At 41.2% G+C, this 21584-nt stretch overlaps 3 protein-coding genes across 7 annotated transcripts in view; 1 reads left to right on the top strand and 2 right to left on the bottom strand.

Moving 5' to 3' along the window:
• Nucleotides 1-6647, top strand: part of LOC133341821 (ras-specific guanine nucleotide-releasing factor RalGPS2-like) — a 210483-nt gene extending 203836 nt beyond the window's left edge. For 2 of the 5 annotated variants that reach the window (XM_061550582.1, XM_061550581.1), the window contains exons 15-21: nucleotides 910-964; nucleotides 2844-2939; nucleotides 3751-3859; nucleotides 4187-4279; nucleotides 4719-4824; nucleotides 5270-5361; nucleotides 5499-6646. In XM_061550582.1, the coding sequence (XP_061406566.1) occupies nucleotides 910-964; nucleotides 2844-2939; nucleotides 3751-3859; nucleotides 4187-4279; nucleotides 4719-4824; nucleotides 5270-5361; nucleotides 5499-5528 (581 nt within the window). In that variant the 3' untranslated portion in view covers nucleotides 5529-6646. Of the gene's footprint in view, nucleotides 1-909; nucleotides 965-2843; nucleotides 2940-3750; nucleotides 3860-4186; nucleotides 4280-4718; nucleotides 4825-5269; nucleotides 5362-5498 lie in introns of all 5 variants that reach the window. The other 3 variants (XM_061550583.1, XM_061550580.1, XM_061550584.1) reach the window with 3 other exon arrangements.
• The window catches only part of LOC133341828 (synaptotagmin-2-like), a 389152-nt gene that overhangs the window by 361331 nt on the left and 6237 nt on the right, over nucleotides 1-21584 (bottom strand). The window contains exon 5 of the mRNA XM_061550598.1: nucleotides 19357-21508. Within this exon, the coding sequence (XP_061406582.1) occupies nucleotides 21180-21508 (329 nt within the window). The 3' untranslated portion in view covers nucleotides 19357-21179. The remainder of the gene's footprint in view (nucleotides 1-19356; nucleotides 21509-21584) is intronic.
• NOCT (nocturnin) lies at nucleotides 9945-14721 on the bottom strand. Its single transcript, XM_061550578.1, has 5 exons — nucleotides 13312-14721; nucleotides 12796-12917; nucleotides 12140-12355; nucleotides 11468-11721; nucleotides 9945-11061 (listed from the first exon to the last, which is right to left on the bottom strand). The coding sequence occupies exons 1-5, from the start codon at nucleotides 13580-13582 to the stop codon at nucleotides 10815-10817; spliced, it is 1110 nt and encodes a 369-aa protein (XP_061406562.1). The 5' UTR covers nucleotides 13583-14721; the 3' UTR covers nucleotides 9945-10814.

Raw genomic sequence — 21584 nt, 5'->3', positions numbered from 1 at the left:
GGTGTAACCAGGAGGTTCCTACCAGTAAAATTTCTACAGCTCTGGATAGATGCCCCCGTGTGTCAATGTATTTGAGTTGTACATTTGGCTCTGCTGTGTCGGTGTCATTGTGAGCACCACCAGCCGGTGTCAGTGTACGGTGAGCTGCTTGCTGCCGTTTATTTCCCAGACGGCTGAAGTACAAAACCTACAGGGAGCGAAAGGTTGCGGCACACTCACCGTTTGAAGATTATGAAAGGCGCGGAGTGTTGTCAATAGCTTTGTACACTTCACTTGTTAGTGTTACATTAACCGTGTGCCCCCTGGTATTATGGTTTAACAGTGACACCTGCAGTTTAAAATGCTTAATGTATTTAATTTGCACTGATAAATGATGGTGATTTTGTGGTGTTTTTACACCGCCCATGGGCCCAATTCCCAATTAGGAGTACGTACCTTTACCTACAAAAACATTTATTTGCCAATGTCTCCATCACCAACAACATGGGAAATCACTATGATGATGCATTGTGGCCATTTTATCAAGAGGTGAATTTACCCCATGTGTCCTTCACTGTCGGTGAAAACAATTACTTATCCCGACCATGTGTTGTCAGGTTGTACCACGTGTTATTCGGCACGATGTACGATGTTTCACTCCACGTACCAGAAGGTTTTTGCAGAACCGAATTAAATTTGCTACTGCAGAGCCTCCAAAACCCCACGCAGTCGTTCTTTGACCATCGCCATCTGCGATTTTCAATTTTGTTAATTGCATGCTTTGTACAATAAAGCACACACTTTGAAGCACGTACAAGTGACAGGAATGAAAATATCTGTACTTTGAAACATCATACATATTGGATTGGTCAAATGATCAATGTGAAATAGAGTGAGTATTTAATGAATGTTTAACTTTTGTGCTTTTAGGCAGTAGCGAAGGGTCTGAGCTGAGCGAGGAGCTCAGCTACGCTGGATTTGACAGGTATGGTCAATAAGTGTAAAAGCTGTTTCAAGTCACAGGACCGTGCATTGCATTGCAGGCCATCACAGATGTGTTACAAAGCAATCGATAGACAATTGCACATTCTCCATTTTTGAGTTTGCTTTGCTTTTATGCTGTTAGCTTAACGCAATATTTTGCTCTGTTCTCAAAATGAAAAACGTACGGACATATTTAACCTTGGATATTTTTTACGTGACTAGTTCAAAATGGATAATATATAATTTTAAGCATAGCCTTTCAGAATTTGATTTGTAATTGGTTTCCGTTGAGCTAGATCATCTTATCTTATATTGATATAGCGCTTTCATCCAAGGAGCTTTCCAAGGGTGATGAGTGGTACAATTAGCGTAGCCGAACGTGATATGGTGAATAGGAATGGGGTATGGGAATTACTGGGTTACCTCGGGATGGATGGAGGGAAGGCTGGACCAGTAGGAAGAAGAGATGGTTTCTTGAGGAAGGAGCCACAACTAGACGGGGTGGTCGCTTGCGTAATGTGGAGGGGAAGTTTGTTCCAATATTTGACAATGGCTAGACTTGCTTTTCAGCATTCCGACTTTGCTAATGAACCAAATCAGTTGGCGTGTTTGCACCGTGTATAGATTCAGTAGGGATGATGAATACATTGACTGCACGGTATATTTCTAGTGGGTGTGCCATATAAAGTGCTGCACTTGAGATATACAGCAGTAATCGGACACACAGCAACATGTGGAAATGTCTTCTTGGTTCTTTCGGTGAAGTCACGTAGAAGGGAAATAATAAAATAATAAAAAGAAAACATTAAAATAATAAATAATATAATAAAAGTATTAAAATAAAACATAAAAATAATAAATAATACATTATTTGCTTTTATTTAATTTTATTATTTCCCTTCTATGTGACTTTACCGAAAGAACCAAGAAGATGAGTCACAAAAGCTTTAAATCGAAATGTGTAAATGTGGCTGAGTTCAAGACATGGCAACTGCAATTTAATTTCGTTGACTCTTAGGTTATGTTAATTATACAAAACAATTGAATTATATTTCGATTTAAAGCTTTTGTGACTGCAGGGATTCATCTTCTTGGTTCTTTCGGTAAAGTCACGTAGAAGGGAAGTAATAAAATAATAAAAATAAAACATAATAAAATAATTCTCACGACGTTTCGGCTACAACGAAAGCAGCCGTCTTCTTATTATTTCATTCCTTCCCTTCTACGTGACTTTACCGAAAGAACCAAGAAAATTGAATTATAGTTTAACTCAAGGATAGCATTGCTATATTTACATTTTTGTTAGATGGGTTTTTATATACAATGCATGTAGAAGGCACACACACACACCTATCGTATATTAGTACACGGTACGATCGCACACATGCCTGGCAGCATTTGACCTGTTTTCACATTGTTTTCGATATAATTTTGCAAAGACGCTGTCCCACATGGCATCTGGAGATGTTTTAACACTCAACGACCCCCTGCATTAAAATGGAACACCCCAAAAATATAAAGGCTTTTGCTAGGTGTCCACCCCCGCCTGTACGTATGTTTGTATGTTGAACTTATTTCGCACCGTACGTAGTCAACCGTGCTAATCGGAGGTGCGGTGGAGGGGAGGACAACAAACTCGGCACAAAAAGCAGTCCTAAAGAAACGAGTTGGTCAATCTCGATTTGCCCGATCGCTTCGAGGGCAATGCAAAGTACAGGTGCCAATGTGCATATTTTTTGGGGGTGCTTCATCTTTTTGGCGGGTGTCACTCGGTTCTTGAAACATCTTCTCGGGGTCTCATCCGCCGATGCCGCCAACAACAAGAGGTCACGTGATTGCACGGAGCGTAACCCCACGGGATCGTGCTCTTTACCTCGCAGTACACTGCCCCTGCCACCCCACGTGGGGCAAATGACAAAGTATGCGACATGGAGCGCAGGACACAGGAGCAGATGTGCCAGAGTGCATTTCATCAGGTACACCGCATCACCGCACGGCCACCGCTGCATTATCTGTTGCTGCATCATCGGCATTTTCATTATTCTCCCCCACCGCCGGTCCCCTCCCCCCCCCCCAATTTTTTTTCCAATGGATGTGCGAAAGAGTTTCCTTTGTCGATGGCATGGACGTTGTGCACAGAAGAAGACATTTCTGTAAAAAAAAAACCTTTGCCATAATTTTGTAGGTGCCGAGAGAAAGTGGCGCAGCAACTTCATGTGTGCACTTAAGATAACGTAGGTCAATGAAGTGAATTTTGTCAGTTTAATGTGTAATTTTCTTTCGGTAAAAATTAATAATACGATTACAATATACAGCCCTCAATCCACTGCTGGAGAAGGCCTCTATGCCATATTGGTCATTGGGGTTTTTTGACCATACTTGACCGTACGAATCCGTACAGGTTGGTGAATGAAGGCCAACAAGCGATAGCACTCTCCACTGAAGTTATCCACGTCCACGGCCACGAACTCGGGTTACCAGGCTCGCAGGGCAATGGAGTATCCACTGCACAACCGCAGCCTCCTCTAATAACAGTCGCAATTATTTTAGTGGATTTGTCTATGAATTTATCTTGTGACCTTGCTCCACCTGTATTGAAATTCCATCAAACTACTGATGAACCATTTTTTACGTTTCAATAAAATCTTAATATTTGCATTGGGTGTTGTGTGTGCGTCTAAAAAAAACAAGTCAATGTGTTTTGGTTAACATGTGGTGACTTCCTGGCACAGTTTAGTTGATACATCGTCAACATTGCCTGCATTTATAATAGTTTTCCTTTGTCAGCAGCTCCCTGGATTTGGACGACTCACCCCTTCCTCCTCCGAGCAGCCTGGTCACCTTGGAAGGAGCACTGAAGCGCAGGACCATCTTGAAGGAAGGACGGAGACCAACCGTACGCTCAGCCTTGGGAAATCACAATTTTCTTGTCATGGAGCATATTGTATCTGTGTGTGTGTCTAGATCGTTACTCAAATGCATAGTTGGGTAACTGTTGCATTGCATTTTGTGCAATTTTGAGTCATTCCCATGGCAATGAAGGCAGTCTATCATATCCATTATTGTCAAATTCCAAGCGGCCAATTCACAGATGAACCACCGTAATTTGGAAGGTTTTCATTTAATAATTTGTCAGTGCAACATTATTTTACAAGCGTTCACATGTTACGTTAACGTTTGTATTGTTTTGCATTGCTCTTGCTCCTATTTTTTGTCGTAACAGATGTCTCCGTGGACAAGATACTGGATCTCTTTGTGCGGAGCAGATCTGTACTTTTATTCGGCAAAGTCCATGAAGGTTGCGGACAGAAAGCATGTGAGTTCAGAGATGGGTTGTTAGAGTTTGTTGGCATGCTCACCGCATGTACGTGTGGTTAATGCAGACTTGATTCTTTGCAAAAGGTATGTGTTTGACGTTTGAACATCTTAACACCTGTTTTATTTCCAGAAAGAGTAACACCTATACTTATTTTTCATACTTTGATACTGGCAGAAGGTGCCATGATATTGGTCGTCACGTGCATATTATACACGACGCCACTTTCCAAGCTCTGATTCTTGAGCGTCATTCGTGCCTGTGACTGAATCATTTACTCTCCGTCAGGTCGCGGAGGTTAACCAGGCTTGATCTTGAAAAGCTGCAGTTTGAAAAGCTGGAGCTTAAAGCACCCCTTAAATATCCACCAGAAGTTTTGCTACAATTGAAAAGAAAGCATGCAAACGTGTTGCCTGTGTTCCTTTGTTTCCCCACACAGTTTAAGTCACGTCCATCTAAGAAGGTCCACATTGCTGGCTGGATGGTGGTTAGAGCTGCTGATCCTGATCATTCAACTGTGTTTCAACTCACAGACCCCGAAAGAGGTGCGTTTAATCCCCAATGTGCATCATCGGCGCAATTAGATGAAACACGACAAATGAAAAACTGGGATTTTTGTTCAGCGACTCATGCTCGCCGTGTTAACACGGGTGCGGCATTGCGCAACATTCCACGATGTTCCCAATCTGCCAGAGCTAAGTTTCGAGTTACAAAGTTAAGCCATTGTTCGAGGATGTTTCGAGTAAAGTTGGTAATATTACTTCGAGCAGATTTTCGGAGCCTTTTAGCGTACCAAATTTATAAACGAGCTTCATTGTTTCCTGCACCATATGTAAACATGTGAAGTGAGTTTGTCCAGCAATTATGGTTCTTGCCATTGGCAATCGTTTGGTAATTTTTTTTACGTTATTCACCGATGAAAGGGTACAGGAAAATGAAAAATGCAGTGTGTGTGAAGAAATTTAAGCATGTGTGTTGTTATAATTGCAGGCAATGTGTACAAGTTTCAAGCTGTGTCAGACGTCAATGCCAGCCTTTGGGTCAAACATTTAGATAAAGCCTGTAAAAGCAACATCGCCCAGGTGAGTTACTTTCCACATATATACATTAGTTTAATTTCGGCTTAAATTAAATAGTCAAAATGTATAATTTAATACAAAATATATATTTCATGATTGAAGATTTTTTTTTTAATCAAATATTGCTTCTTCTTTTTCAGCCACCAGACAACTTGATGACTTTTGAATAATGGTTATGGACAAGCAACAAGATTCAACAATGTGCAAGGCACATGGCACTTCTGCTTTGAAAATGTTAAGTTTAAATGTTGGCACATGTTAACCTGTGGGTTTACATGTTCCATCCAAAGAGAACTGATTTTCTTGGCGCAAAGCATTTGACATCGAATTCACCGTCTGCGCTGGCTGGATAATGAATTTGAGTGGCTTTTATACCATGCAAATGAAGATCACTTGATCCGAGCATTCAAATGAAGAGAGACTCGATGGCTTTCAAAGTTCGTGAAATGGTTAGAAAATGAGCCTGAAGACTTGACCACAGTTGCAGTTTCTGCAGCGAATGAACTGATTTACATAACTAGTGCTGTGTTACAAATGCAAGATGACAACATGCCGTTTAGTACGACTGTCCAAACTTTATGTGCTTTTTAAAGGACCCCATATGCATTTACATTGAAATGTTTTAACGTGGTATATTTTAACGGAAATATAATTGACGATATTTTCCATGTTCACGGTATTTTTTTGTATATCTAAAACAGTGTTACAGCATGATATTTATGGGCACTATGAAGTTGTGTGTTAAAGTATTGTAGGTTGGTGCCCAAGCACTTACCGTTTCCATGTTATGTTTACAATAAGAGAAACACGTCATTGTATAATGTACTGTATTCGCTCTACATATACATCATATATGTAACGTTTAATGTTATGTTTTAATGTTAGCTTTTGTGTAACAGGTTCTTGTTCAAGCTTAATTTTAAGCGATGGAATACCTTTCCATACATATCAACTATTTGTTAAGCTTGTCAATTTTTACGAGTGTTTTTTTACTAAGATACTGCATGCCAAAATGATTTTCGCATTTTATTTTTAAACGACTGCAAAGTGGGAATAAGCGAATGTTATTTTAAACTACACACTCATAATACACACAAGACAAAACTGATGGTGTATTAGAGTAATGCGATTTTACTTCACTTGTTAGTAAATATTTTTAAGTAATGTACGTTTCATTTGCAGTAGCATTTTAAAATGCTTCTTGTTAAACAAGAATGGACTGAATTATTTCGGAAATTTAGTTGTAATAAATGCTAAAGACTGCACGTTGCTTTTTGTTGAATGATTGGTGTGAACTAACACTCGACTCTTTTGAGTTGGGGGTCTAAATGATATCACCACTTTCAGCTCCTTTGAGTTGGTGATCTAGACAAGGCGGAGGGAATTTTACATGCAATATGGTCACATGACCTGCATGCAATGCATGCTGGGACTCGTGCCTTCCTGCTATTTGAGCACAGCTGTGTGTGTGTTAAGTATGTTTCTAGCCTGCCTGCATTTTCCTGTTTTCATGGGTTTAAAATTCAAACATTTCCAACTCAGCTTTTATTATTCATTACAATAAATATCCTACCCATTATGGGCCACATAAATTGGTAATACAAATATATAATTATTTCACACTTGAGCTTACTATTGCAAACCACATCTCGCTACAGCCGTGAAGGGATGGCCACTACTTTAAATGTTTCAAATGCGAAAATGAGCAATTGTGGTTTTAACCAGCAGGGGGATGATATTTTATGTTAATTTTAACCCGTAATTGTTTCAAGCAATTTGTATTTGGGGACTTATAAAGTAGGTAAAATTATCTCAGTATTTTGTGGTAAACGGAGTTCATGCATGGGTCGCTCTGACAATGGTTTCATGCTCAAATGCACATGGGCTGGCGTTCAACTCGAGTTTAATATCAATGGTGTAAATCCAAAGTCATATTGAACGGGTGAGTCATTCCACGTTGCACTGCACACAATGTTAACGATTTTATCGATACACCAAAGCCGCATCGACATCCACCCATGAGATGTCTGCTCTTAGTCACACTGACATGCAGCCACAAAAAAGATTACATAAAGCTTGTACTTTCAGACAAGAAACGTCTAAACTTTGCAGATGCTATATTATTGGGTCTTTCGGTAAAGTCACGTAGATAGGTTCAAAGAAAATAACCAAAAACTACGACGTTTCGATCGCAACACAAGCAATCGTCATCAGGAGAAAAAAGAGAACAGTCAAAAAATTTTTTTGGACTGTTCTCTTCTTTCTCCTGATGACGATTGCTTGTGTTGCGATTGAAACGTCGTAGTTTTTGTTATTTTCTTTGAACCTATCTACGTGACTTTACCGAAAGACCCAATAATATGAATTCCTGCAGTCACGAAAGCTTTGAGTCAAGATTTGCACATGATTTTCAATTTTTTTGTAATTTACCCCCAAATTATATTCATATTTTGCTATCCTGTGTCACGTTACGAGACGAAGAATCCTTTCAAGATCTCGTGCAGATCAGTGCAAAGCTATCGTATTGTGAACGGCTCACAGAAGTCACAGAAGTGGATATAAACGGGAGATCATTTCAAGGGAGCTATGATCCACACACAGGAGAGGGCAGTGCTACGTGAGGTTTGTCGTGACGATAAGACTAATATTTGATCTCTCATCTGGAATTTGTAAGTGCAGGAGCATATTTTATTTGACCAGCAATTAGGTGACCGGAGCGAGACCATCAACTCAAACGCTTGTGGATCCTGTTCAATAGGACTTCTGCCTGGATTCGAACCCAGAGCCCCAGAGGTTCCAGCCCTGGAACCCCTGGCCAACTCAACCGTGCTGCGATGATCAATACACTTGTATTGATGGGTCTCGTGTCAGTGTGCCGTATAAGGTCAACAAAAGAATCGAATGGGTCAGCCGGCGATGGGTACATGCATCGGAGAACAGTCCAATAAATCCTGGATGTGTAGGAATGTCCAGATACCACAAGCAAAGTCAACCGGTTGAGGGTTGTACAGCCTTTGCGCTGATGCATCTTCTCTTGCAGTACACTGAGGAGTTTCTTGAAAAGTGTTCAAGTCATTGCGGCAGATGTGCTGCCATGACTCCCGTCTTGCTTGACATCTTCCCATGAGCCTGTGTCAATGGAACCAGACCTGGAGGCCCCTTTATATAGCGCGTCTTTGTCCTGGATGAGTGGGCCTGCATCTTGTTTCAAGCTTTTCACTTTATTTAGTGTGCGTGTGAGAGCGGAATTCGACGAGGGGCAGCTCACATAATTAGGCAACGCTGGTGGGGTCATTAGCTTCCCTTGGGGGGGGGGGGGGGGGGCTCCTGTACTGACAAGGGGCGAGACGGTTACGTTGAATCCATTGCTCCCCAGTAATACACTAAAAACCTTTAACTAATCACTTCTACATTTCTGACTGCAGGTGGCAGCTGTCATCCACGCAACTTCTTAACCATGTTACTATAAAGGCCTAAATCTGTATCGACTTCCACGTTACTTTTCTCACTCAAAACAGCTGAAGGAGCTGAAAAATGGCACACTTCAAGTCTATCACGGCGAGCGTTCATTCCACCGTGCATTCTTGTCTCTGAACTGCTGAGGCTGGGTCTTTTCATTTGTCCCCGAATGCCAAAGGGCTTTTAGTCATTCGTTCTAAAAAATATATAAAGTGGGAGTGTCAATCAGTCTGACATGTTCGTTGATGAGCCAGGGTTATTAAAATGTGCAAGCCTTTATCAATTTACCTATAAAATTACCAGTTTTAATGTGTTTTAGTAATCAGTCAACGCAATGTTTTGTAGAACTATAGACGATGTTTTATTGTGGCCGAATGAATCGGAATGTGCCCCACCTATTAAGACCTCAAGCCAAGCAGATTGGAACCTGGATAGTGCTTGGATAAGCGACTTTGCTCAAACAAATTGTCATGAGGCAGAGGGGGGGGCTAATGGATAGGCAATAAAGGAAAATGCCTACAAATTATATTGCTGTACTGTACTTGTGCTCCCTGCCTTCACGAACCGGCACTGAATAGCGCGGTGAATTAAACAATGCTCACAACTCTTTGGTTCTTTCGGTAAAGTCACGTAGGTGAAAAAAATATAACTCACGACGTTTCGGGCGCAACACAAGCGCCGGTCGTCAGGTGGGACACAACAGTTAGAAACAACTGCTGAACTGGGCAAGAAATCTGCAGTGACTTTACCGAAAGAACCAAAGAGTATGGATTCTTGCAGTCACGAAAACTTCAAATCTAGAAACACGTTCCTTCGGAGTGGGCAGGTAGGAACTTGGTTGGACAGCGCATTCGTGCACGACAGAAAGCTCGCGGTCACCAATCCGGGAGCGGACATGTTTGGGAGGGGCTATGCATGACAGACAAATAATCCCTGGTGGGCAGTGTGGAACTGTTGTTCCTACCTGTATAAATACCGAAAACTTCAAATCTAGAATAATGCTCACAACCTCCATGGCGTGGAGAGGCGCTCATTCAGCAGCAGACTGACAGAATGGCCTATGTACATCAAACTTTTTATTCTGCCCTCAGTGTTGCAAATATGTACACTAAATTAAATATGCAGGATAACCAAGGCAAACAATTTTAATTTAATGTCCACATATTGACAGTGCAACAGCAGCATTTCATTCAGAAAAAAAAATATCTTTGCATTGAGATGAAGCATTATTTTCAATAAAATGGCAGCAGCATTTGACAAAAATGACATTTCTATTGTTCAAGTACTATACTCTTATAAAATCAAGATATTTCGTGCTAATAGAAGCACACGAGGGCAAAGTGTAGCTCCAGAACTGCTTTTAAATATTTTGATTGGTTGTGAAAGGTAACGCAAAATATAAACTGTGACACTGCATTGTGGTGCACAAGCACAAATAATAAACACAACACATTAATCAATCACACTGCTGTGAAGGGGCATTGCCTGAAGTTTCACCGAATACATGTTTCCCTTTAAAGGCAAGGTTATTGATTAATGTTGATGGTCTAGCGAAATGGCCGTACAGCAGTTTCATGAAAAGTTATTATGCAATTCAATTAATTAATTACGCCATTGTCACTATGAAGTCTAGTACCTGGCATCTGAAAGTAAATAAATCCCATCAAGTAATCTACCAGCCCATTGTATTAGCAGTTGCAATGCAGTTAAGCACAGACCCAAACACCTGATCTTCTGCAAACAAGTCAATATAAGTACCATTATTTCCTTCGTGAAATTTGTGACCTATTGCATATTATTCCATGGTCTATTTTGTATGCAACGACCCAAAAAAAACCTGGGATTTTGTCATTCAACAACTTCCTTTTTGACATCAATGGCAAATCCTCAGCATGGCCAAAAAATGAACAGGCACAAGCAATAGACCCCTTCAGGAAATAGTTCCCTTGTCAAAGCATGGTACAACCAGTCTGTCTATGGCCCATGATGGGAGGAAGTCACGTAGCACGCGTATCTCCGACGAAGCTGAAGTCGCACACCAAGGAGAGGTGGTCGGACGGGTATGTGGACGAAGGCAGCCGCCCAGAGCCAATGTCCCGCTCAGATGGAAGATTCAGCAGCCGCTCCACACGCAGAGCATTCTGGGAGTACCATATATAATCCAAGGTGGCTTGAGTCTCCCCACCGGCACGTACCGTCCATGTAGTGAAGGGTGGTTCCGTCTCTCCGTCCTCGCTCAACTTCCTGCCGTTGAAAACAAATAAAATAAAAATAGCATTGAGGCGACAAGCACGCATGTATTTCAGAATACATGACCCATATACTTCTAAATGGGCCTGTGTATTTCTGAAGGAGATATGGTTTAAACTTTGAGCATAAGATCGATCTATATAAAACAAGACATTGTATAAGAGTAGTGTCAACAACTGTTTTGTAAGGACATGATTTTTTTTTTACGATGTATGAAAAGGTAATGCAATGGACTGTCAATTTACCTGTATTATTCCTTTGCCCAAAACAGATGAATAACAATGGCAATATGATTACGTGGTAAATAAACATTTGAACAGAAATGACACAAGGCTTTTCATAAAAGGGTGATGAAATATGCAAAGCAAATCGCTGCCACAATTGCACAGGACTGCTTCACCTGTAAGCACTGCCGAGGCCCAGGGCTGAAGCAGAAAATAGCTGATGAACAGTCTCTGCAGGTTTGGCATTCAAATCCCCACACACGATGAGGGGACCTTCACGAGCTTCTCGGTCGCCGTCCAAGCAGCTGAGCAAGTGTTTTGCCTGCGCGGCACGCAGACGCTCCCAGCCCTGCCGTGCCTTCAGGTGGGTACACGCCACTGTCAGGCTATGTCCCGTGTCAACGTAACAGAGCTTCAACACCAACAAAACCTGCAGGGATGTTTGACAAAAAATTCAACAGCGACACAGCAAGGACCATACTGTGTAAGCGTATGATCAGCAAACTATTCGCTGTTTTTATCTGAATGGACGCTTGCACGGCGCACTGCCCAAATTTGCAACCAATACAATTAAGTTGAGGAAATTAGGATATAGGTGAATTTTCAAAGTGAGAAATAATGCACGAACAATGTTGTATATATTCAACATCAATTTGGCATACGAACCACAGCCGTGTAATTGTCTATACCCAAACTATTATTTACTTGGCTTCTCAAAAATGCTCGAGGCTCGTAGAAAGTCAATGTCAAGAACATTCTTAAAACAGCTAAATGTTTCTTGTGGTATTGTCAATTTTAAAAATGGCTTATGGCAAGGTTATGCTGTGATAATTCCGAGCTCTCACTACCTGGTGGGTTGGGTAGGGGATGGGCTCAGCACGCAGACCGATTGCGTATCCACTCAGGAGCTCAAATCGCTCCTTGCGATAGAAAATTGCACAGCCATCGGGGCCATAGTTGGGCTGGACGTCCAGGCATGGAGAATGGCGCTTGGGCACAAACGCACCTCCGTACCCAAGCTGATTCAGCGCAGGGCTGAAAGCATCGTGATACCGGTCCACTTCCTGCAGGCAAAGACAGCACACGGAAGCATGACACAGCCAGATGGCCGAGGACAATGAATGCTGAGCATATCTGTATACCGTTACGCTGCTAAGCCGGGTCACACTCATGTTCAAACACAACCTTTAAACTGCATTCACTGTGTTTTACATGCAGGACGTGTGACGTGCAACAATTAAACGCTTTTGCAACTTTTACTATTACATTTTTTGCACGTAAAGCAAGGCCCACTTCTGGAAATGACATAAAAGCAGATCTTAATCACATTTCTGGTATATAGCAAAAATAAGTGCTGTTTTTCAACATGTATACTTGAGATACAGCATGCTGTAACCTTTAAGTTGAAAGAAACATCAAACAAAGTGCTATAAAAGAAAAGAAAGCCCTACATGGAAATTGACTTTTAATGAAAGCAACTGGTGTGACCTGCAGTCTCACCCACCTGCAAGCAGATAAGGTCGGGCTGATAAGATACGATTTCATCCAGGATAAGTGGCCACCGGGCGGCCCATGTCAGGTCAGCAGGTCGACAGCACACAAAGTTGTCTTTGCCCTCCCCAAGGGCTGATACATGAGCCGAAAGAAACATGAGAATATTTTGGAATCCATTCCAAGGCAATGAAAGCACACGATGCAACTGAATGTTGCAGTGATAGCAACATGGTACTGTTTAGCAAATTCACTAAGGTTGCCATTATTTTATGGGCCTAATGGACAGTATGCACGTACATTTAAATAAAAAAAATTCCACTTGGATTATTTTCAAACATTATGGGACTCGTTGAAAAAATGTAATGTTAAGAAACAAATTAATAGCTTATATCAACTGACAATGTTACCAATGCATATTTCACGTTATTTCCCTATGGCTCAAGTTAAGGCTGGATTTACACCTGTGTTGGGGTGGCATATGGCACCACTGTGACTACATACAGGACAGTATTGCCAAGTGACCCACCTTGGGCGAGGACGTTCCACTGCATGATGCGGAAAGAGGGCGTGGGAGGAGATGGATCTGGCCCTTCGACTGGCACAAACTCACGACCCAGCCGAAGGCGCGAGGAAACCTTTGCGGGGTCAAGGAGTCTGTGCTCTGCGTCTGTGTCATCCACGGAGTTCACTGCCTCGGAAGAGGCATGATCTGACCACTCCACCGCAAGTACATTTCGCCGAGCACCCAAGATGTATCCCACCAGGGCCTCATAAGCCCGGCTCACAACTGACCCCATTCACCAAGCTTACGAACAAATGCAACCCAATGTTTAACTGGGTGATCTATAACAATAATTTCTGAAAATAAATTGAGTACAAAACTATATCGGTAAAACTACAGTATATATTTAAACGTGTATGCTTATGCAGCACGTGCTACACAATTTAATTAAATCGTGTAGGTTAAAACAGCAAAGTGTGTATTACGTCGAGGACTTTATGTTCTTAATCCAGATGAGAGCCCATAAACATAAATTAAAGCGGATGTGCATTGGGAAGGCATTGTTTTTAATTAGAAAAATTATTAAATGCACACAAACCTCGGTCCAAATTGGCTCAAAGGTGGTTGAGAGCTCACTCAAGTAAATGTACTTTTGAGTTAGTTTAGCACAGATTTGATCTAATCATGCCTCATAGTTGATCACGTAACCAAGTAATCATTATAGATATAACCTCAAATGTATTTTACAGGTGTACTCTATGGTAATTTACTAAATACAGTATAACCTGCTTACTTTCGTTAATTTGTATTTAGTGAAGAAATCTGAACAATCTACCACTTAACAAAAATACATACTTTAATCGGCGTTTATCTATTTATCTCCAACGTTACAGATCATAACCATGTATCGTTGCTAATGTTAACGATATTGTACATTCTAATCACCAGACTCGGCATGTATCAAGTAATTTAGTTATATTAATTATATGTACCATAGAATCTAATTGAAACCAATAACTTGGATGTAGTTTAATGAACTTATCACGTACCTCATAGATAATCTAAGATTAATGTCATGAAATTAAATCAATTGTCCTCTTTAAGACTCGTCGAAAAGAAAAACGCAAATCCCGTCTAATTAATAAATACAACACAATGAAGGCTACACATGAATTTATGAGATCAATTGCTCGACTACAGGTAATTGTATCTAATCGAGTTAAATCGCACGCAATGTAACTGATTGACAATACCCAAATGTCAAGAGTGAACAAATCCTTTTGTATTGCGTATCGTAATGCCGACACAAAATGAACTGCAGAAAAATCTAACAATCCAACTCGCACACATATAGTCGTCTGAGGACTAGTCGTATATTTACGAGGTCGATTTAAAACAAATCAAACCACGACAACCCAACTACATTCACCAGCTGTTAAAACTAACGTGATTATCCATTCAAAAGGGCCGTTCGTGCATGCGGTCAAACTCCTCACCGCCGTGTCAACGACGCATACAATTCTCTAAATAGCACGAGACGATGGTCGACTCAACAGTGGCAACTTAAATCACAGGTATTGTACCAAACACACTAAAGATACACTCCGTAGCGTCACGGGAAACTCTATTTTAGCCGTGCAATTGACTAAATCACACAACACTCAACACACTCACTCTACCACAGTCTATGAGATTCAATGTATAACAACAGATCTACGAGCTCGACATGGTCACGGGAATGACCGTATTGTTGTATTCGTACTATTAATGTTGTTGTTCCGATAATTATCTAAGACGAATCGCGAGTTAGATTGTCGCTGCAACGCAGAAGGTTATTTTGTGTTTTATTTTGCGTGACGGGAACGCGACCCGGACGCCGCGTGCGCTGCACTGGGCTCGGTGCGAACCGCGCGGCTCCGATTTGAGGTTCCGGGCTTAAGCCGAGAAATCGTTCCGGCTCTGTGTTTTATCAATATTAATTACTGCAACTCAACGCATTTGTCAACAAACACTGGCCTTAAAACGATATATATAACGACTCCACGTTTCGGGCAATTGCCCTTCTTCATAGCACAGTGTTAACAATGGTTATTTTGCCATTATCTTATTTAATGTCATATAAGATTAACTTACCAAAATTTTGAATTTTGGGGGTGAGTCACAGGGTGCCCTGCACGAAAACCCACTATTGTGCAGTACTTCTATGCTCCCCACTTTCACCCTGTATGTTGAACCCTAATCCAACCGTGCTAATTGGAGGTTGGACAACAAACGAAACATAACGATGACATATAGATGGAAAAAGTGGAAGTCATCTCAGTTGCGCTGACGACACACATCTGTCAACCCCTTATCAGTGCCCTACCTTATTATGGACACATTTAGACCTTATCGGTCACGCCGTGCCCTTAAAAATCTCAACGTTCATCCTACAAAGTCCCATCCAAAGGGAGAAACACTCACCACTAGTACACTCAACACTAGTACACTCACCACTACATACCTGTCAACGCCTTTATCACGTAACTTACCTTATTACAAAAAATTCAGACCTTATTGGTCACCCCGTGCCCCTTAAAAATATCAACGTTAGCCCTACAAAGTCCCATCCAAAGGGAGAAACACTCACCACTAGTACACTCAACACTAGTACACTCACCACTACATACCTGTCAACGCCTTTATCACGTACCTTACCTTATTACAGAACAATTCAGACCTTATTGGTCACCCCGTGCCCTTATAAATCTCAAAGTTCATCCTACAAAGTCCCATCACAAGGGAAACAAATAAATAGACAAAATGTTTTTGTTTGTGCCCGTATTGAAACATCTGTACGCCGTATGGACATGAAAACTCAATTTCCCTGTACAAAAATACGGGGTATACACCGTATGCGTCGACAGGTATAACGACCGACGTAGCGATGAGTATGCAAGGGGAATGACTAAGGAGATTGATCGCAAGCACCTGTAAAGTTGGGCTAAAGTTAAAGTCGTGTAAAACAAGCTGGCTAAATTAACGAGAAAATCATTGTCGGATGATCACAACTGGAAGTCAAAGAAGAACGTGTCAGTGCCTGGGGCAAAATTCAAATTGTTTGAATGAAAAGTCCAAACGAGACCAGCTAGGATGGCAGTGCCTTTGGAAGAGGAGTTTGATAAACGAAGTGGGAACAGCAATTTGCTTTCAGTGGAACGTTTGAAATCTGCGCTTGTTAGCGCCTCTGTGACACTGACCAGGAAAATATGGACACTGACAAACACGTTCCTTTGGAGTGGGCAGGTAGGAACTTGGTTGGACAGCGCATTCGTGCACGACAGACAAATATGCACGACAGACAGACAAATAATCCCTGGTGGGCAGTGTGGAACCTGTTGTTCCTACCTGTAAAAAAGACTTGAACATAAGCTGTCCCTAGCTCTTACCGTTGGCATCTTCCTTCTCAGCTGCTTGACTCTGCCAATGAGCACTGTGTACAGCAGAACTACAATTCCTGAATCCGCACTGATATGGGTCGAGGCCTTTGTAAATCCGCCGACCCCTGCGGAGGTTCCAGTAATCCGCGAAAAACAATCTCTCCAACGCGGTGTGCCACCGATTAGAGGAGCAATTACATCGTGTGAATTTCGCAGATTGTGAGGTTATGATATTTTCAAGACCCATTTGGAGCATATCTGCCATTTGGGTCTATCTCAAAGTATTGTTTTGCATTGCGAGTCTGTGCTGATGCAAAACCAAATTTGTCTATTTTTTATGCATTGAAACTTCCTTTTCTATCTGCATTACGAAGAAGCTGGTGGCCTCTTTGCAATGCGCAGCACTTTATTTTTTTTTCATAATAAATAAAATAGCAATGAAGCTTTCAATGATAATCAATTCTAATAATCCGGGAATGCCACTTACAGTCACGTGCGATCAAATGTGTGACACTGTTCCATCAAAAACCTGTTGAATGCAGAATACAATGACCAGGAGTTCAGAAGGGCAGCACCATATGTTGTTGGTAGATGTAATAAACCAAAATATATATAGACTCGAACCATAAACTACTGAACTCAGGAGGTGGCTGGGTGGCTCTGCCCAAAGTGCTGAACACTGACAACTGAGATCTTGGCTTCAAATCCAAGCAGCTGCCTGTGATTACACCGAGTTCTCAAGTATATTAAGCTGATGGTCTCAGACCAGTCACCAATGATTGCATAAAAAACAATCATTTAAATGTGGTTCTGCACTTTATATGGCTAAATTATAGCCCTGAAAATTACAATATCGATCTGAATGTCACGCAATTGGGAAAATGTATTGTTTGTGGACCATAGGTCAAGTTCAGGGATCTTGTAGGTATCTGTGTAATATCCACTTCCACTGGCCGTTCTCAGATACGAAGGGGTGACACTGCTCTGTAAGAGATCCGAATTACACTGCATCTCATGATGTAACGCCAATAGCACATTTACGATAAAAATGGGGGGGGGGGGGGATTACTCAAATGGAACCATCATTCCCTCTAGTTCAGTGGTTCTTCACCTTTATTGCAGCCTGCATCCCTGTGGTTCTCAATCGTAAAAAAGTGTAATGTTAATGAATACATAGGGTTTGATTAAACAAGGTAGTTGTACTTACGTGCCAGTGCAGAATTAGCGTTTTCGATGATTTACCTTCTAAAAAAATCTGGCCATGTCTCGTACCCCCAGAAAGGGCACATCGTACCCCCAGTGGGTGCGTGCACCCCAGTTTAAGAACCATTGGTCTAGTGGGTTATAACTTGCAACATTTTGAGAAATAAGTCCAGTCAATCAAATTTTTACATTAAGATTGTATCCATATCGTTCAAACAAATCGGTTAATTTCCATCACGTAAACAGGATGTAGTGACGGAAATGTTTTTGTTGCTGAGATTTGCAGACACACCGTACTGATGACACTTTAAGTTCAGAACATATGGTTCAAGGCTGTTTGTGTGATTAGCGCACATTTAAGGTATGTGCGTGTGACAGACACACAGAGGCACAATTTTATTGCAGGAAACACCTGCCTGCTCTCATTAAAATGATGCCATTTCCTCAACGACCCCTCTCTGAAAACAAACAAAAATATGTTTGCACCTTTTAGTATCTAAGACTCTAAGTGCTCCGTGTGTTTGTATTTCCTTCCATTATAGGAATAAAATGTTTTAAGCATGGAATGTCATTCATTTTTTTTCCTTCAAAATAAAATTACAGTCCCACACCACAGAAACAGGGCAAGAATTACAGTCATTCTCATGCTAGTAGATTTGTGTCTGTGTTGTCATTAATTATTCATTCTCGATATTGCTAAATGTTTCAGGCGTGGTCTTTAATTCCATGGTTTGGATGAGAACCCTATGCAATTATATTGGCTCAAGGTTTATTCGCCGACCCGTGAAGACAAGCATCTCTAAACTATATCACTGTAACTGCCATGTGAAACATTTTTATTACAAAATAAGCTCCAGAGATTAACAGGTTTGAGCCTGAATAGTGCTTGGATGGGTGACCACCATGCACGTTCGGTTGTTTTTGGCTGCTGTGGAGCTACGGTGTGTGCATTAGAGGTCAGTGCGGCACAACTACTTTGTTGTACTGTGCTCTACTTTCTATGCCCCAACATCAATGCTCCCCACCTTCACCGATGACCATTGTGGTGAACTTCGGTCGAATAACCAAAAACACCCACGTGGCACCAGGATAACCTCCCCCAGTAGTGGATTGACAAAGTGTTGTACGTGTACATATGTACGTAAAATCCGTAAATATTTCGTGTCTATGTGGTTAGGTATTTATGTGTTTTGTGCAATACTCGTGCGTGCTGTGGTCTATGTAACCAAAATCGACTGCACTTAAATCAAACCTGGATTTTTCAGCCATAAATCTGGTGTTTCACAATTCTTATAATTTTCATTTCAATGCGGTCCTTTTTTGCCAAAGCTATGGCGGCATGAGCTAAGTTGGCACAAAAATGTGCATGTCAAAAGGTACAATACATGACTGGGACATTATGCTCAAGAAAGGTTATGGATACAAATCAAATCTTCCATGGCCAAACCCAGGGGCGGTTTCTTCATTAGGGCGATTGGGCGACGCACCACCAATGTCATTGAACCACAGAGTCACGCTAGCCGTCACTGTGCCTCTGGATATAGTCCAATCAGCGTCATGTCACGTTCTGTGGAGTACCGCCTCTTTTTGGGCGATTTCACTCCGGCTGAGAATCGCCCCGAGTGGCCCCATAGACTTACATTGAAAGATGTTTTTTTTCGAACGGCGGGCGCTCCAATGCATTCTCTATGGCTTCCGGGAGGGCTTGCACTAACGTGCTTACGTCATCATACGTGCTAACGTCATCATACGTAAGCACGTTTCATCCAACAATATAATTTATCGCCACCTAGTGGAATCTTTAATAAAATAAACTTGAGTGGTTTGTTTTAATAGTGAGTATAGAAACAAACAAGATGTATTGTAAGAGTCACTTTATTTTTCATTAATATTAAAGAATTGAAGTTGCCTTTACATGCTTAAGCTGTTAATTTATCCATTGCATGGGTGGACCTTATCCTTATCAATCATCCAGACATTTGCCCCCCCTGAGAGATTTTGCAGGAGCCGCCACTGGCCAAACCAACAAAACTGGCCTCTGTACAGAAGATGTATAATGTTTGGCATGTCCCATTAACCGATTCTTTTTTTTTCAAGTAAACTACAAATCACACCACAATATTTCCGTACATGACCAAAGTGCATTTAAAACATCAGTTTGGCAGATTTTCTCTTCGATTTGATTCTGCAGTCCGACAGCAACAGCAACAGCTCCGTGTTCTACATTAATGATGATGGTCAAACTTGTTCACAAATGAAACGTGAAACACATTGATCTGTGCACAATTTATGAGGTGTGCCTTGAGGCTGCATCTTGCATGCTGCATCTTGTTATATATCTTGCAGTTGCTGCAGGGCCAGTTCTTGCAGAACCTCACCGCAGCGTCTTACCACGTAACATAATAAAAATTAAACAAGCGAAACTTCAATTTGAAACGTAAATAGAGTGGTAAAATGCCAATCAACGACATCAATGGTTTGCTGTAAAGTTTTTATTCATGATTACTGAAAGCAACACTATTTGCTATGCAAAGACTTAAAGTAACGACTGTATAGAAAACAACAACAAAATACTGCACTTTAGCGTTATATTGAATATCAAACACTGGATTATTTCAATATAGAATTACTGTTTTGCATTTTAAATTGCCTTCTTTTATTCTGACCAGTTGGGTGATTTCTGTACGACAGCTGAATGACTGGCATTTGTTTTTGTTGTTGAAATGTACCCTTGCAGTTTTAAAATCTGCTCCCAATGCAATCCATAGTTCAGACATGCTTTTCACAAACATTGTGCCAAACGTGAACACCCTCGAATTTTAGTCAATTAAGTGCCCTCTAATATATACACCATATTATGTACAGTAATTAAATCAAGAACAGGAGCGACAGCTTTTTATTCGGGTTTTCTTCAGTGCAATGTAATTGAGCTGGTGCCATCAATCTTGTCATTCTTAGGCAATCTCTGTGGGCTGAGCAAACAAAATTCACTCTTAACATGTCCACGCAGGAGCTCAGGCTCTTAAGGGGTCGTTAGCTCCAATACCCAGGCACAGTATAATCCACCCACGAGTCACCCAACCAACCGCCTTTGTAGCTTGTAAATATTAACCTGACTGAAAAAGCAAACAAGTTCATCCCACATTCATCAGTCATTGGTACTTAACTCCTGTAAACCTTTCGAGATTTACAGTTCATTTGAAACATTCTCCAGGAGTCTCAAAGAAAAGTGTCACTGTATTTTTGTGATGTGATATTGTCAATTGACAGTTATGGAGATCCGGGGTCCACTTCAGGTGCGCTTAATTTGTACCAGATGGCCCGGGCAGGCTGTCCAGACATGATGACCTTCCACCGAGCCAGTATTTTTTCAGAGCTGTCCTTGCCAAACAAGATGCGCCCAACTTCGACCTTCTGTTTTCCACTGCTGGTCTGGATAACCTGGAATAACAGGTGTGTCTTTGCCAGCTGTTCAGATGAATAGCTGAAAGCCACAGATTCATTAAACTCGATGCCACCATCTCTTTGTTTTTGCATGATTTTTTTGGTTTTGATATATTTTTCATTTTCCACAGAAACGGTCAGCTTTACAAATAGTCCTGAGAGAGAGAAAAAAACACAAATACAATAACTTCAAATTATAACTTAAGACCATTCTTGTTGTTAATGTGTTTG

The sequence above is a fragment of the Lethenteron reissneri genome, chromosome 12 (assembly GCF_015708825.2).
Source record: "Lethenteron reissneri isolate LAM-NWPU_2019-01 chromosome 12, ASM1570882v1, whole genome shotgun sequence".
Lineage (NCBI taxonomy): Eukaryota > Metazoa > Chordata > Hyperoartia > Petromyzontiformes > Petromyzontidae > Lethenteron > Lethenteron reissneri.
This window is presented reverse-complemented; position numbering and strand designations above follow the sequence as displayed.

What these genes read in the sequence shown, in the direction of transcription:
- NOCT (XM_061550578.1), bottom strand. Translation starts at nt 13,582, where the DNA reads ATGGGGTCAGTTGTGAGCCGGGCTTATGAGGCCCTGGTGGGATACATC. An exon ending in TCCCCTACCCAACCCACCAG is followed by an intron (nt 11,722 to 12,139) that starts GTAGTGAGAGCT and finishes ACATCCCTGCAG; the next exon opens with GTTTTGTTGGTGTTGAAGCT. An exon ending in GGCCTCGGCAGTGCTTACAG is followed by an intron (nt 11,062 to 11,467) that starts GTGAAGCAGTCC and finishes TTTCAACGGCAG; the next exon opens with GAAGTTGAGCGAGGACGGAG.